The sequence below is a fragment of the Meles meles genome, chromosome 2 (assembly GCF_922984935.1).
Source record: "Meles meles chromosome 2, mMelMel3.1 paternal haplotype, whole genome shotgun sequence".
NCBI classification, from domain to species: domain Eukaryota; kingdom Metazoa; phylum Chordata; class Mammalia; order Carnivora; family Mustelidae; genus Meles; species Meles meles.
In genome coordinates, this window is record NC_060067.1 from 142,264,744 (window position 1) to 142,280,674 (window position 15,931).

General features: G+C 36.3%; 1 protein-coding gene across 9 annotated transcripts in view; it reads right to left on the reverse strand.

Annotated features, from left to right (window-relative positions):
* ARFIP1 (ADP ribosylation factor interacting protein 1) overlaps nt 1-15,931 on the reverse strand; it is a 106,665-nt gene that overhangs the window by 64,639 nt on the left and 26,095 nt on the right. For all 9 annotated transcript variants that reach the window (XM_045994429.1, XM_045994384.1, XM_045994404.1 and 6 more), the window contains one exon: nt 12,023-12,124. In XM_045994429.1, the coding sequence (XP_045850385.1) occupies nt 12,023-12,115 (93 nt within the window). In that variant the 5' untranslated portion in view covers nt 12,116-12,124. The remainder of the gene's footprint in view (nt 1-12,022; nt 12,125-15,931) is intronic.

Below are 15,931 nucleotides of genomic sequence, written 5' to 3' on the forward strand. Positions count from 1 at the left end.
AAGGAACATAACCACAAGTGGTACAAATGGGTCCATTCAGATTCTGAACAGATTTGTCAATTTGATAGTAGTCTAGCAGTTGAATGTAACACAAAGTGATACGGGGTTACGTGAGAGGAACTTAGGACTTGTGAGGTTAACACTCTGTACTTTATGAGCTTGTTGACTATTTTTGTTTTTTTGTAAAATACATACTAAGTAATATAATTTAGCCTCATAACTCACAAAAACCTAAAATGTGCTTTTATATGATCCTTAATTTCTTTCTTAAAGTGTCTCAGTTATAAAGCTGTGTCTAGCTTAGGAACTTTTTTTTTTTTTTTTAAAGATTTTATTTATTTGACAGAGAGAAATCACAAGAGAGGCAGGCAGAGAGAGAGAGGAAGGGAAGCAGGCTCTCCGCTGAGCAGAGAGCCCGATGCGGGACTCGATCCCAGCATCCTGAGATCATGACCTGAGCCGAAGGCAGCGGCCTAACCCACTGAGCCACCCAGGCGCCCCTAGCTTAGGAACTTTTAAAGTATCTGCTACTACATTTACCCTTATGGTTTCCAGAGTGGATTTCAGCAACAATGAGCCCACTATACCCAACAACATAAAATCCCTAATTTGCATTTTTATGTCACTGACATTTAAGTCAAAGTTTAGGACTTAGCAAAATCATGCTTAATTATATAATAAAATGGAATAAATCTAAAGTTAACTTTCTATTAAAGCATTAGGTTAATATTAATATGCAGCATTTAATATTTTCAAAATAAATTTTCAAACAATTAAGCTAAAACAATAAATATAATGCTTTTCATAAAAACGTTATATTTGGTAAAAAAAAAGTTTCACGTACATTTTAAGTTCTTTTGAGGATACAAAATAATATTTGTAGTGACAGATTCCATACAACAGGAAAGGGTGCTAATTTTCAACCAAATGCCTTCATTTTGCAGATTTTCACAGAGGTAAGAACAGGAATGAAGCTAAAAAACATAACTTTAGAATTTATAATTTCGCAAAGTAATCTACTTTTGAACTAGTTAGTGTAAAACCAACAAATAAAGAGCACAAACCCTTTAGCCAATTTGCTTTAAAATACCCATCCTCAATAGATGCACACTATGATATAGATAAGCAGAACTAGAGATTTACTAATTAATGCTCCTCTTTATATAGGGTGAGAGGAGAAATTTTAAATAAAGGAGTAATTCTCAAAGCATGTCCTGTAACCAGCAATAATCTGTGAGGATTCTCTATGTACTCTATAAATCCTAAGAATTATCTTGTCCCTTACTTAGTTCCCTTACATTATGTTCTGGCTGTTTTCCTCTTATCTGCATCTTTTAAAATGGTCTGTTGTTCTTTACTGGTTCTAGGTTCTCTACAAGAGAAAAAGCTTAAGTCTCACTTCCCCACTTCCTTTGGAAATCTAACTGATCCATTTCCCTCCCAGGTCTCTAGTCTTGTCACTCCTGAAATTCATTCTTCAAACTGTAGGCAAAGAAAACTTTCTTTGACTTTCTTTCTTTTTTAAAGAAGATTTTATTTATTTGACACAGAAAGCGAGAGCACAGGCAGGTGGAACAGCAAAGGGAAAGGGAGAAGCAAATTCCCCGCTGAGTAGGGAGCCTGATGTGGTGGGGCTCAGTGTCCTGGGATCCTGGGATGTCCTCAGGGTCCTGGGATCCAAATGCTTAACCAACTGAGCCACCTAGCCGCCCCACAGAGAGAGCTTTCTAAAATGTGAATCTGACTGAGACGCTTCCATTTTTGTGTCATTTAGCGTCCCTCACTCCCTTTGCCTTTTAGGTAAAATCCCCAACTCCTCAACATGATCTTAAGGTTTTGCTGGCTCTGGTCCCTACTTATTTCTCTAGCCTCATTTCTCACACATCTGCCCCCACATTCTCCACTCCAACAGTAGCAAATTTTCAATTCTATAGTCTTACACCTTTTTCAGCTCTTTAGGGTTGCCTCTGATGGGAACATAGCTCACCCTTCTTCATTTGGCCAGCTCATCCTTGAGATTCAGCTTGCTTAGCAATGCCTCAGGTTATCTTTCCATATTCTTCCCACCAGTCCTTAGACCATGCTATACTTGGCCTAGCATATTACTTTTCAGATGATATTAAAATTAATTTGTAAATTAATTTCTATATTCTTTCTTCCTGCATACTGTAAAAGCTACGACCAGGTTGCTTATCTTGTTCCCCTTTAATTTTTATTCCTAGTGTCTAGTAGATATAATACTAATACTTCATTTACTATCAATTTTCTCAAATTAAACATTCCTCAAAATGGATAACACCTTCCAAAACATTTATATAATTTTTAAATAAACAAACTGAAAACTTTCTGTTAAGTGTTCTTTGAATTTTGGTAATTTAAAAAATCTACTTTGTCGGGGCACCTGCGTGACTCAGTGGGTTAAGTGTTTGCCTTCCACTCAGGTCAGGATCGGAGGGTATGGGATCAAGACCCACATTGGGCTCCTGCTCAGCAGGGAGTCTGCTTCCTCCCCTCACTTCTCCTGCCCCCAATAAATGAATAAAATCTTAAAAAAAAAAAAAACCCTTGTTGTTTAACAGTTAGCTGCCTATGAGGAGTATCTGCCAGAAGCAAAGCTATTATTCAGATCTCCACATCCCCAATCTTATTGTAAACTATCACAATGCCCTAACCTCTTCATAGTGGCCTCTCTACCTCTCCACAATTACCTCAAGTCAAAGATGATTATTCTCCAACAATCTACTTAGCAAACGAATAAAAGGCAAGGTCAGCATTTTCTCAGCTCTCCACTGATACTTCTAAACTACCAGTTCTCAAACTCTAGTTTGGGTAAGAACCACCTGAGAACGTATTAAAATTCAGCTTCTTCTCAGCTGTCCACTGTGATCTCATTAAATTGGAGTATGAAGCCAAGGAGCCAGAATTTCAAATAAGTCAGGTGACACTGATACAGCTAATCCTTTGTCTACATTTTAAGGAACTCTGCTGTAGAGAACTGTTTTTGCATATTTGTACATTACTGACTCCCATCCCACATTTCCTCGTGGGCCACATTACCTCACTGCCCTCTTTCCCACCTTAACATGGCCGTCTACCTTCTTTTTAGCCCCAAATATTTAGCCCCAAATATTTATTGAGGGCTTCGGCACATCCAGGTTTTCTGCTGTATCCCCAACTCTTACCAATATTCTGGATGTTCCCAATCTTTTGCATGCACTTGGGCACTTTCAGAGAATGCAATGATTCTATGTTCAGTTTGCAATTCTTCCCAAATTGATATATAAGGTCCAAGCTGAGTTTTCATAGCTCATCAAAAACATAGCCTATAATGATACGGTATGTAGTCTGTTGCCTTTTTTTTTTTTAATACAAACTGTGAAATATTTAAAATGAAATAAAATCTATTGCATGAGCTTGCCTACCTATGTTGATACTGAAAGATGGGTGGTATAATAACAGTCTGTTACTGTATGATTTTTTTTCTCCTTGATATACTTACAGGAAGCCCAAATTTGGTAGTTTGTCACAGGTTTGGTAATTTGTAGTTGGACAATGGGTCAAAAAAAGTGTGAGGGCAGATAAAAGATAGACTAGCTTAATGAAGTACAATCCAACCTATACTTTAATCTCAGATTTCATTAACCTCTTCATCTTGAATTCCTTTAATCTTTCATCCCCCATTCTTCTTAAGTCACTGGAATTCCCATGGCCACTCTCTGGGACCTTGTCATTACTCAGGAAGCAATAATTCTGGAATTTTTAAGTCTAATAACTCACTTTTTGGTCACAAATTACTGTATCTGTTATTCCACTTGATCAAGTTAGCAAATCTCCCGAATTATCTATTTTCTCCATTTTATCAACACACACACACACACACACACACAAACACACAAAATCTATCTCCTCTCTCTCTCTCCCACTTCCCCTCTCATTCAGTCAACAAGCATTTAACAAGAACTTACAGAATCACTGTACTTTAATAGTTTTCTGCCTACCCTCTTGGCCTCACCCACACCCTCTGATGCCCCCTTAAACTAGATTTTAAATAGTACTGAAATTTGATAAGCATGATATCACGTACCAACCTCCATCAAAGGAATGCTGAATTCAAAGACTTATCACTGTGAGAACATTCGTATGTATCTACATTCAAAACAACTGCTACTAGAAATCAAAAAAACATATTCATGATAGAGTTTGCTTATAAATTTTATAGGCACAATATCTTATAATTAGGATCGATGAGGCTTCAGCCCCTCATTAAAAATTGTGTTTATTCACACTTTTTAAAAAAATTTTATTTATTTATTTGACAGACAGAGATCACAAGTAGGCAGAGAGGCAGGCAGAGAGAGAGGAAAGGAAGCAGGCTCCCTGCTGAGCAGAGAACCCAATGTGGGGCTCATCCCAGGACCCTGGGATCATGACTTGAGCCGAAGGCAGAGGCTTTAACTCACTGAGCCACCCAGGCGCCTCTTATTCACACTTTTCAATAGAAATTCCAATTGGGTATTAATACATAAAAGATGTATATATAATAAACACATATATTTAAAAACTTAATTTGTGGTAATAATACTAAGAATATATTCTCTATTTGAAAAGTAAATATTTGCATGAGTTAAACAATTCTTGAAAAAACATCTGCCATACCTCTGAAAGGGTCCATGACACACATCTGGTAAAAACTGGCCTTTGGAAAAAGTCCCCATCAAATCAATGTTGCCACTGATGGAGCTACTAAATTTTTCAGATGTATGTAATGCAGATATGTGATACTGAATATATAATATGGAGACAAACTGTCATCACATGCTATTCAAACTCTAGGATAGGATGGGTGAAGCAGAAAACATGTTAAATTTTTTAAGTCCTCATACTGGAACTCATTCCTTTATTGAGCAACTACTATGAAATCATAAACTGTGCTGTGTGCACACTGTTTCCACTCTAAAGTTGATTTCAATCTCTTGGGAAAAGCAGATAAGTAAATAGGCAGTTACAGCACTGAGGTGAGGGGAGGAAATACGTCCAAAACAAGCGTTCTGACCATTTCTAATGTTCCTTCCCAAATCTTCTCCAGATTGCTAGAGTTTATTATCCAGACTGATAAGTACAGGGGAATGGAGAAACTACTTAGTTCAGTAAAAACCTTAGAACAATAACAACAAAGACCACGTAAACAAAATTTCAACAGCAATAATGATGATGATGCATGCTGGGAAATTAAGGACACAAGATGGATATATCAAGTCTAAGAGTATAGTACATCTTCCTGTTCCACAGAAGTCTAGAAACATGTTTCTAGTTCTGGCTTTACCATGTGTTTTCATTCACTCATTTATTCACTTTACATTTAATGAAAGCCTTGCTTATCTCTTACCTGGCAGCACTGCAGATAAGGTAATGAATGAATGGAAACATTTTTGCCCTCACTTTACTTATAATCAAGTCACATCAGCTTGTGGTACAGCCAGTTTAATGGTAATTTCATCACAACCTCAAGGGTCCTTTTCCTCAACTGTAAAGTAAAGTAGTGGGATTCAGGGATCTGCAAAGTACTCCTATCCCGTGATTTAATTCAAAACTTGTAGACCAGAAGTTTTTAAGACCCAGGAAACTAAGGATCCATAGGCAGGGTTCAGGGAGTCCTAAACTCCCTAAAATCGAATGCAAAATATACATATACACAGTTTTGTGTATATATATTTTTTTCCAGAGAAAAGGTCCACAGGTGGAAAAAACTAAATTATGGGTTTTAGTTTTGGGCCTACCACAGAAAAAGTTTTTGTTTTAACTCTATCTACTAGGATAATTTCGCTGAATTTGGCAAATATAACTTAACAAGAAGTTTCAACTTTGTGAAGCTGATATTTGCTTCTTCTCTTTATTTCATGTCATGAATTGCATGTTTTTAATCTAATATTTTGACCAGCACTTTAACAGAATAAATTAAAATATATGGTTTACAAGTCAAAGAATAATTTATATTCTTCTAGATTAAATTTGCCTGACCTTTAAAAAACAAGAATTTTTATTTAGAAAAAAATATTTTTGCTGTAAAAAATCATTATAATATTAAGACTATTATTCTATCATCTCTCTATATAGTTGCTGTCCCTTATCTTGAAAAAGAGTAACAAGCCTCAAAATATTAACATACGTTAAGCTGTTACCAGGGGATTTCTTGGACAAGCTCTTTCATTACAATCTCTATTAGAATGTAAATGTTGAGTTAGCTTCCAAACAGGGCCTCTTGTAGGACAGACTAAGAGGAGAAACCAAATAAAGAATGAAACATCTGCAGAGACAAAAACCAGGACAGAAACATTCACTGCCTGTGCCACAGTGACACCAACTGGCCAGTCAAGATAGGACAACTTAATAAACTAACATTTAATTTTATAGGACTTTGTTTTTTGAAGGGTATTATGTAGTATGCTATAAATAAATAAATCAACAAACTTTTAAATAAAAGTCATTTATATGATTTTAAACAACAAACAGGTATAAAAGGAAGATGTATGTAAGTAAAATACCTCAAAACTCTGGTTATGATCCAGTTTTACATAAGATATCTTTACTAGTTCTATAAAATAGTCTAATGATAAATAATACATTTTCACACTTATTTTCCATATGAAACTTGATATCAATATTAAAATATGAACATGGACCTGGAGTTAAAAGCAATTTTCCTTTTATTGCTCAGAAAAATAAGGACGGAAAGTATGACAAAATTGAGGTAAATAATTTACCTATGAGGTCTTTAAGTATAATTTATTCAAAATGGTTGAAAGATGCTTTTAAGATATTGTTTTCACTCATGGTAAAAGGGACCACACAGCCAATGTTATTTTAATTCAAGGATATTAAGTATGTAAGAGACTCTCATGATGAATATCTTTTTAATAAGAGCAGGTACAACCAGAAACAAGTTTTATGATGTTCAATTTCTTCAGGAAGGTGAAGTGGGGTGTACTACTTGAAGCAGATTACTGCTTCTTAAGGAACCTTGCCCACAGGTAAAGTTCACACCCAATAAAAGGAGGCCTCCAGGAGAACATCTTTTTTCCTTCTCTTACCGCCCAAAAGTGAAATAACACTGCAAGAGAATGTCCAAAAAGAATTTGACATTAACCAGTAAGTAAACTTACAAAGCAGTAAGTTATCTGGCTTTGACTGCATAAGCAAAGAGCTTATACAGATATGTTATGGTTTAATTCACTTCACTCTAATAAGACTCAACGCTAAAGTTAAAATTTGAGAGGATAAAAACTTTTTTCAGTGCCACTCAATGGCAAATAAAGGTTCTTTTTTTTTTTTTTTTTTAGATTTTTGAGAGAGAGAGAGAGGGTGTAAGAGAGAAAGAGGGGGACAAATAGACTCCTTGCTCAGCCTAAAGCCTGAGGCAGGTCTCTATCCCATGAATCTGAGATCTTGACCTAAATTGAAATAGAGAGTTGGACACTTAACCAACTGTACCTCCCCAGTTATCCCCCCACTTTTAGAAGAATTTTATTTATTTGACAGGGAGAGAGGAAGAGAGAATCTCAAGTAGACTCTGTACCCAGTGCAGAACCCTTTGCAAGACTGATCTCAGGACTCTGAGATAATCACCTGAGCTAAAACCAAGAACTGGACGCTTAACTGACTGAGCCACCCAGGCACCCCAAAGGCAAATAAAGGTTCTTAAGTGAAGAGTCATGAATAAGTTTAAGTATAAGACAAACCAGAAAAAGAAAGAGCTAGAGGGATTAACCACTAGGTACTAGGGTTAAAGATAATATTTGTTCCAGACTTAATTACTATAGTCATTAACTAACAGTGTGGTATTATTACAAGGATAATATAAGGATAAAAGACCAAGAAATAAAACAGTCCAGAAATAGAATAAAACATATAAAACATATCTGATTAACAGCAAAAGCTTCCAGTGCAGAAAGGATGTTTTCAATAAACAGTGAATAGCTATTAGATATTCATATGAGGGGTTAAAAAAAAAAAAAAAAGAACCTTGACCCATACATCACACAAAAATTAATTTAAGATGAATCACAGAGCAAAGTGTGAGAAGCAAAACAACAAACATTCAGAAGAAAAGAGTATCTTCATGATACTGGGATGGGCAAAAATTTCTCAAAAGGGTCATAAAAGTCACTAAAAAGAAACACTGATAATTAGACTTCATTAAAAATTATCAACTTTTGATCATCAAAAGATACCTTAACAGAGTGCAAAAGTAAGTCACAGACTGAAAGAAAATATCTGAAATATACATATCCAAACAAATAACTTAGAATATATAAAGAACTCCTACCAATTATTAGAAAAAGGCACACACCCAATAGAAAAATGGGCAAAAAACTTGAGAAAGGGCTTCATAAAAGATAAATGGTTTTTGAGAATATGGTCAATGAGAATATGAAAGTATGCTCAACATCATTAGTCATTAGAGAAATGCATATGAAAACCACAGTGAGATACCATCAGAATGGCTAAAATTAAAAAGTATGAAAATACTAAGATTTGGTAAGGATGTTTAACATCTAGAACTCTTATCCATTGCTGGTAGGATTGTCAACTGGTCCAACCACTTTGGAAAATTAGTTAACAGTATCCACCAAAGCCAAACATCATGTATCTGGCAATTCCATTCTAGAGTATATACCCAATGGAAATACGTGATCATGTACACCAAAAGACCTGTACCCGAATAGTCATAACAGCTTTATTCATATTAGCCATGGACTGGAAACAACTTAGGTATCCATCAATTGCAGAATGGATACACAAATCGTGGTATATTAACACAATGGAAAACTACATTACAATGAAAAAGAATTAAGCCAGTCAAAAAAGAGTACATAATGTATGATTCCATTTATTTGTAGTCAGGAACAGTTAAAAGTATCTATGATATAAAGTTAGAGTAGCAGTGATTACCCTGGGAGGAAGGGAAGTATACTGCCTAGAAGAGGGCAAGAGAGCCAGTTAAAGTCCCGGAAATGTTCTGTATCTTGATGTAGGTGGTGGTTCCACTTAAGCTGTACACGGAACATTTGTGCTTTTTTTTTTTTAAATCTATGATCTTGAGGGTTTTTTAAAAGACTGATTTGAGACAGAAAGAGAGACGCACGCATGAAGACACGTGCACAGGGGGAGAAGCAGAGAAAGGGAGAAGCAGACTCCCTACTGAACATGGAGCCTGACAGGGTACAATTTCACAACCCTCTGATCATGATCTGAGCCGAAATCAAGAATCAGACACTTAATGGACTAAACCACCCATGTGCCCCATTAACATCTGTGCTCTTTACTGTGTATAAGCTATAGCTTAAAACAAAACAAAACGAAAACAAGAGAAAGAAGAGGCTTAAGGTGGCAGGTGAATCTCCAGAACAATGCAACATTTTGCATGTATGGCATTTTTCTTGGACAAAAGTCATTAGACTGCCTATTAGAATATCAACTCCCTGTTGGCAGGTATTTTTGTGATTTTTTTTTTTTTAAGATTTTATTTATTTGACAGACAGAGATCACAAGTAGGCAGAGAGGCAGGCAGAGAGAGGAAGGAAAGCAGGTTCTCTGCTGAGCAGAGAGCCCGATGCAGGGCTCCATCCCAGTACCCTGGGATTATGACCTGAGCCGAAGGCAGAAGCTTAACCCACTGAGCCACCCAGATGGCCCTATTTTCCTGATTTTTATTCACTACTATATCTTTGTACCTGGTACACAGCAGATACCTGATAAATATTTGCAAAATAAGGGGAGCCAGGGTGGCTCAGTCGGTTCAGTGTCTGCCTCCAGCTCAGGTCATGATCTCAGAGTCTTGATAGCTCTCTGTTCAGTGGGGAGTCTACTTCTCCCTCTCCCTTTGCGCCTCCCACACCCATTCTTGCTCTCTCTCTCTAATAAAATCTTTAAAAAAAATATTTGCAGACTAAGTTTGCAAAAGGAGCTGTTACCAGAAGTAAAATGCAGCAATCATTAACTAAAGTCTTAGTATAATGAGTTACTTGAATTAACAGAAGTTTATAAAGTAACTGCTAGGGTCTAATGACGGTAACTTGAATTAGTTTATTATGCAGATGTGTCTTAGTACTTTGAAACACAAGAAAGACTAAACCTGAAGTGAAAACTTCCTTTTTATGTTCAGAACTTAAGGTCTCTTCCTTCTGTGAGTCGCTCTATATTACGTCATAGAGACTCAAAAACCAAGTTAAAACACTTGCAATTAAAATAAAGCTGAAGTCTGAAGACACAATCATTGCTTCCAAAAAGTTGCTAAGGCAAAAATAAGTGAAATTCAGTGGGACTTACTAAAATCAATTATAACAATCTATCTAAAACTGGTTTCTCCTCAACTTTTGGGGTCATTTGGCAATATCTGGAGACATTTTTGCTTGTCACAACTGGGGGGTACTATTGGAATCTAGAAGAACAGGTCTGGGATGCTCGTAACCATCCTATATGCAGAGGTCAGTCCTCTACAACAAGGAGTTTATCCAGCCCAAAATGTCCATAGTGCTGAGATTAAGAAATCCTGATCTAAAATATCACTTTTTTTTTTTTAAAGATTTTATTTATTTATTTATTTGACAGCGAGAGAGAGAGAGATCACAAGTAGGCAGAGAGGCAGGCAGAGAGAAAGTGAGAGGGAAGCAGGCTCCCTGCCGAGCAGAGAGCAGAGAGCCTGATGTGGGACTCGATCTCAGGACCCTGAGATCATGACCTGAGCCGAAGGCAGCGGCTTAACCCACTGAGCCACCCAGGCGCCCTAAAATATCACCTTTTATTAAAATAAAGGATTTTCAAAAATAAAAGATTTTATTCTCAAGCATATGAACTAAAGAGTCTTATTCGAATTATAAAGTTTCTTTCAACTATATAAAATAGTTTTTTTTCAAAATATTTTTTTCAAAATATTTTTTTCAAAAATATAAACACCATATATATATATTTTTAAAGATTTTATTTATTTATTTGACAGACAGAGATCACAAGTAGGCAGAGAGGCAGGCAGAGAGAGAGGGAAGCAGGCTCCCTGCTGAGCAGAGAGCCTGATGCGGGGCTTGATCCCAGGACCCTGGGACCATGACCTGAGCGGAAATCAGAGGCTTTAATCCACTGAGTCACCCAGGCGCCCCTAAACACTATATTTTTAAAGTTAAAGTTGTACAGGTGTACCTGGATGGTCCTAAGTTCAAGCCCCATGGTGAGGAAAAAAAAAAAAAAAAGAAAGTTGTACACATGTATCAAATGTCATAAAAAGATATTTAGTGTAAATTTCTCCAGAGATTAAATAATCGTCACTATCATTTCTAGGACTATCCTAGACATATTACTTGCTTTACCTTATTTAATAACAATATCCCCATGAATGTAAGATTCTCATTTATAGTGATTAGAAACAAGAATTAGAAGAGATTAAATAAATATTTGCCTAAGATTATACAGCTAGAAATGGCATAGTGGAAATTTGCACCCACATTATCTCCAAACCCATGGTGTTTCCATTAAAATGCATTAAATTTCAATTTCAAATGAGAGTCAAATCAAAATTAAAAGCACCCCAAGTTTCATTTTCCACAGAGTCAATATGCCACTTTAGAAAGTGAATAGCAAAGTCAGGAGAAGCCTCCTTAGGAATCATGTACTAAGGACACAAAGAAAAGAAATCAGTGCCAATTTTTGAAAGGATAACCTATAGCTTATATTTTTTCTTATCACAAATAAAATTAAATAGTTTTATAAAGTCATATGCCAAAGGCATCAGATATACTCTTGTTCTGGTCATACAACAGAATTACTGATGATAACATCAAAGCTTAAATGCTTACTGGCTGGGAGCTTAATCTTGACAACTTACTAACACGACCCACGTAGTCATGGTAACAGATTCCTAACACTTCAGCCAGACTAAGAAAATATTCCTATATTAAACTCTATTACTTTCATCTCAACATTTAAGGGCTTATGATTATTCTTGTATTAAGAGAAAGAAAAGTATTCTTACCCTATTAAAGCCATGTTCACGAGAATCATCAACTTCTCCATTACTAGTCACTGGAATTTCTGCAGCTGAATTTTTGGGAGATTCTTGAGCCATGCTAGACTCCTTAAAAAAAAAAAAAAAGAAAGTTGTAAATAACATCAAATCATAAAAGGCAAATACTGAGAAGACTATTCATGTTTATAGCACTTAAAAGCCATTATTATAGCATCTTAAAAAATAATTACAACCTACTTAACACGTAATAAACATGACAGCAATCTAATAAAATATGCATCTGGCATTTGAAACAGCATTCAACTTAGATTTCTTTTTTAAAAAAAATGTTACTTGTAAATCCCAGTGGGCAATATCCTTGCCTCTCTGAGAGAGACAGAACAGAGGGAGAGCGCAAGGGAGAAGCAGACTCCCTGCTGAGCAAAGAGCTTGACTCCAGGGCTCTCCGGAGCTTGTTCCTAGGACCTGAGCTGAAAGCAGATGCTTAACCAACTGAGCCACCCAGGCACCCCATAACAAAATTTTTTATTTTATTATTTTTTTAATGGTCTTGAGTTCAGCTATTTTTTTTTTAAGATTTTTTTTTTAAATTTATTTGACAGAGAAAGCACAAAGTAGGCAGAGAGGCAGGTGCTGGGGTGGGGTGGGGGGGGAAGCAGGCTCCCTGCTGAGCAGAGAGCCCAACGCAGGGCTTGATCCCAGGACCCTGATGTCATGACCTGAGCCAAAGGCAGAGGTTTAACCAACTGAGTCACCCATGCACCCCTAAAGTGGTATCTATTTTAAAAGAACTTGAAATGTCTTGTTTGGAGGATATCTGACTACTTTATGCATACATTTACAGAAATTCAGTGACCTCTACTAAGAAAAACTCTTTCACAGTCCCTAACTAAGGAGTGGCCACTAACTGAATTAAAGATACAAGGCTGGCTGATCCACAGTTGTAAAAAACACTTAACATAAAATTTACCATCTTAACCATTTCTAAGTGTACAGTTCAGTAGTATTAAGTATGTTCACACTGCTGTATAATCAATCTCCAGAGTTTTTTCACCTTATAAAACTGAAACTCCACACACATTAAACAACAACTCTCCATTTCCCCCTCACCCCTAAGCCTTGGCAAGAAACAGAAACACTTTCTGTTTCTATGAATGTGACTATTCTGGATACCTCATCACTGGAATTGTATAGTATCTGACTTTGTGACTGGCTTATTTCACTTAGCATAATGTTCTCATTATTCAACTATGTTGTTAAAATGTATCAGAATTTTTCCTTTTTAAGGCTAAATAATATTCAATTGTATAGATATACCACATTTATCTATCCATTCATCCAATAATGGACACTTAGACTGCTTCTGTCTATTGTAAATAATGCTTCTATAAACACAGGTATGCAGATATCACTTCAAGATTGTTTTTAATTCTTCTGGAAATAACCCAGAAGAGGAACTGCTAGATCATATGGCAACTGTATTTTTAAATTTTGGAAGAAATAGCATGCTGTTTTCCATAATGGTCGCACCATTTTATAGTCCCACCAACAGTGCACAAAGGATCCAATTTCTTCATATACTTCCCAACAATATTTACTATTTTTTGGTAGTAACTATGGTTTTGACTTATATTTCCCTGATGATTAGTAATACTGAACACCTTTTTCCATGCCTATTGGCCATCTGTATATCACCTTTGGAGAAATGTCTACTGAAGTCCTTTGCCCATTTTCTAAATTGGGTTGTGTTTTTATTACTGAATTATAGGAGTTCTTCCTATATTCTGGATATAACCACAACAGAAGTATGGTTTGCCAATATCGTCTCCCATTCCATGGCTGCCCTTCTACTCAGTTCATTTTGACCTTTGATGCACAGAAGTTTTCAGCTTTAATGTAGTTCAATTTGTCTAATTTTACTTTTGTTTCCAGTGCTTCTGGTATAATATTGAAGAATTCTTTGCCAAATTAATGTTATTATGGCTTTTCCCTGTTTTCTTCTTCTAAGAGCTTTGTAGTGTTTTTTTTTTTTCTTTTCAAGATTTTATTTATTTGACACAGAGAGAGAGAGATCACAAGTAGGCAGAGAGGCAGGCAGAGAGAAGGGGAAGCAGGCTCCCTGCTGAACAGAGAGCTCGATGCAGGGTTTGATCCCAGGACTCTTGAGACCATGACCTGACCAAAGGCAGAGGCTTAACCTACTGAGCCACCCAGGCGCCCCGAGCTTTATAGTTTTAGGTCTCATATTTAGATCTCTGATCCAATTTGAGCTGATTTTGTATATAAGGGTCCAACTTCCTTCTTTGCATGTGGATAACCCAGTTTTCCCAGCATCATCTGTTGAAGAGATTTTCCTTTTTCCATTGAATGTTCTTGGCATCTTGGATTGAGATTCCTATTTTCCTCACTGCTACTGCATCCTTACAAGACACCTAGATTACCTGTGGCTGTTGGAGTTAGGTATTTGCCTCTTGCAAATAAGAGACACTAGTTATTTGGTCTCCAGTTCAGCCTGGAAGACCAAGATTTAGCGATCTAAAATAATCACCACTCTTTCAAATTGTAAGGTAAGTTCTTACTTTCTTTTTCCTAAAAGCAGCTGGTGATTCAATAAGTATTCATTATCTTCTAGTAATGTACATGGGATAAAGCAAAAATAGAAATCAGGTCTTAGGCTGACATAAACCTAAAGTGTAATACAGACAAAAAAAAAAAATGAATAAGTAACTATAATACAGTGGGGTAAACACCAGAGGGAAGCACTCAACAATGTAGTGGTGAGCATTAAGAGGGAAAACTTAATCAGCAATGGTATTTACGCTGAATCTTGCAGGATAACAGATTGGGATACAGTAAAGGAAAGATTCTAAATAGAAGGAATAATAGGAGCACAGTGGAAAAGAGTCTGGTATATTCTAGAAATTGCAACTTGGTTGTACAGTGGTTGCAATGGTTACTTGATTACAATGGTAATTCCTCATTCATATACTCGCTGGTTCAACTGATCTATTGAGCACTTTAATGTTGACAGGCACAATTTCAGACACACAAGACAGAGTGGTGAACAAAACAGACAAGACTCTATCCTCATCAAGCTTACATTCTAGCTGGGGGGAAAAGCAAATAAATATGCATGTCATAGTCATAAGTGCTAAAGGGCATGTATATGTGCACATGTGCTGTTCTAAACAGAGTGGTCAGAGAGAACCTCAGAAGAGGTTAGTAAGTCACAAAAATATTGGGGAGTACAGCATTCTAGGCAGAGGGAACAGTAAGTACAAAGATAAGAAGGTGGGAAGAAGCTCAGCTTTTCAAGTAAAAACAAGAAGGCCATGTGCCTTGAGGAAAGAACAAGGAAAGAAGAGAGAGGAAATGTCAAGAGACAGCCAGGGTCAAGAACCTGTGTGGCTTTAAAGACCATCATAAGAACTCTGGATTTTATTTTCAGTGAAGTAAGAAGTCACTTGAAGGTTCTGAACGTAAGAATGAAAAGACCTGACTTATGTTTTTAAAAGATTACTCTTTTCCTGCTGTGTTGAATTAAACTATAAGTGAACAATGGCAGCAGCAAGGAGAACAATTAGAAGGCTAACAAAATAATCTAAGCAAGAGATGATGGTGACTTAGAGAGTCAATGCAGCTTTATTAGTAACTGTTTTAGAGTTTCATTAGGAGAGCTAAGAGGGACATTTCATAATGATAAGAGGATCAATTAATCAGGAATATGTACCAGTCATAAATGTGTCTGTTGGTCCCAATAACAGTGTTTCAAAATAAATGAAACAAACATTGACAGAATTAAAGGGAGAAACACACAAGTCCATAGTCACAGAGATCTTCACCATGAAACTCATAGCAATTGAAAGAACAACTAGATAAAGAAAATCTGTATAGACACAGAAGATCTAAACACTG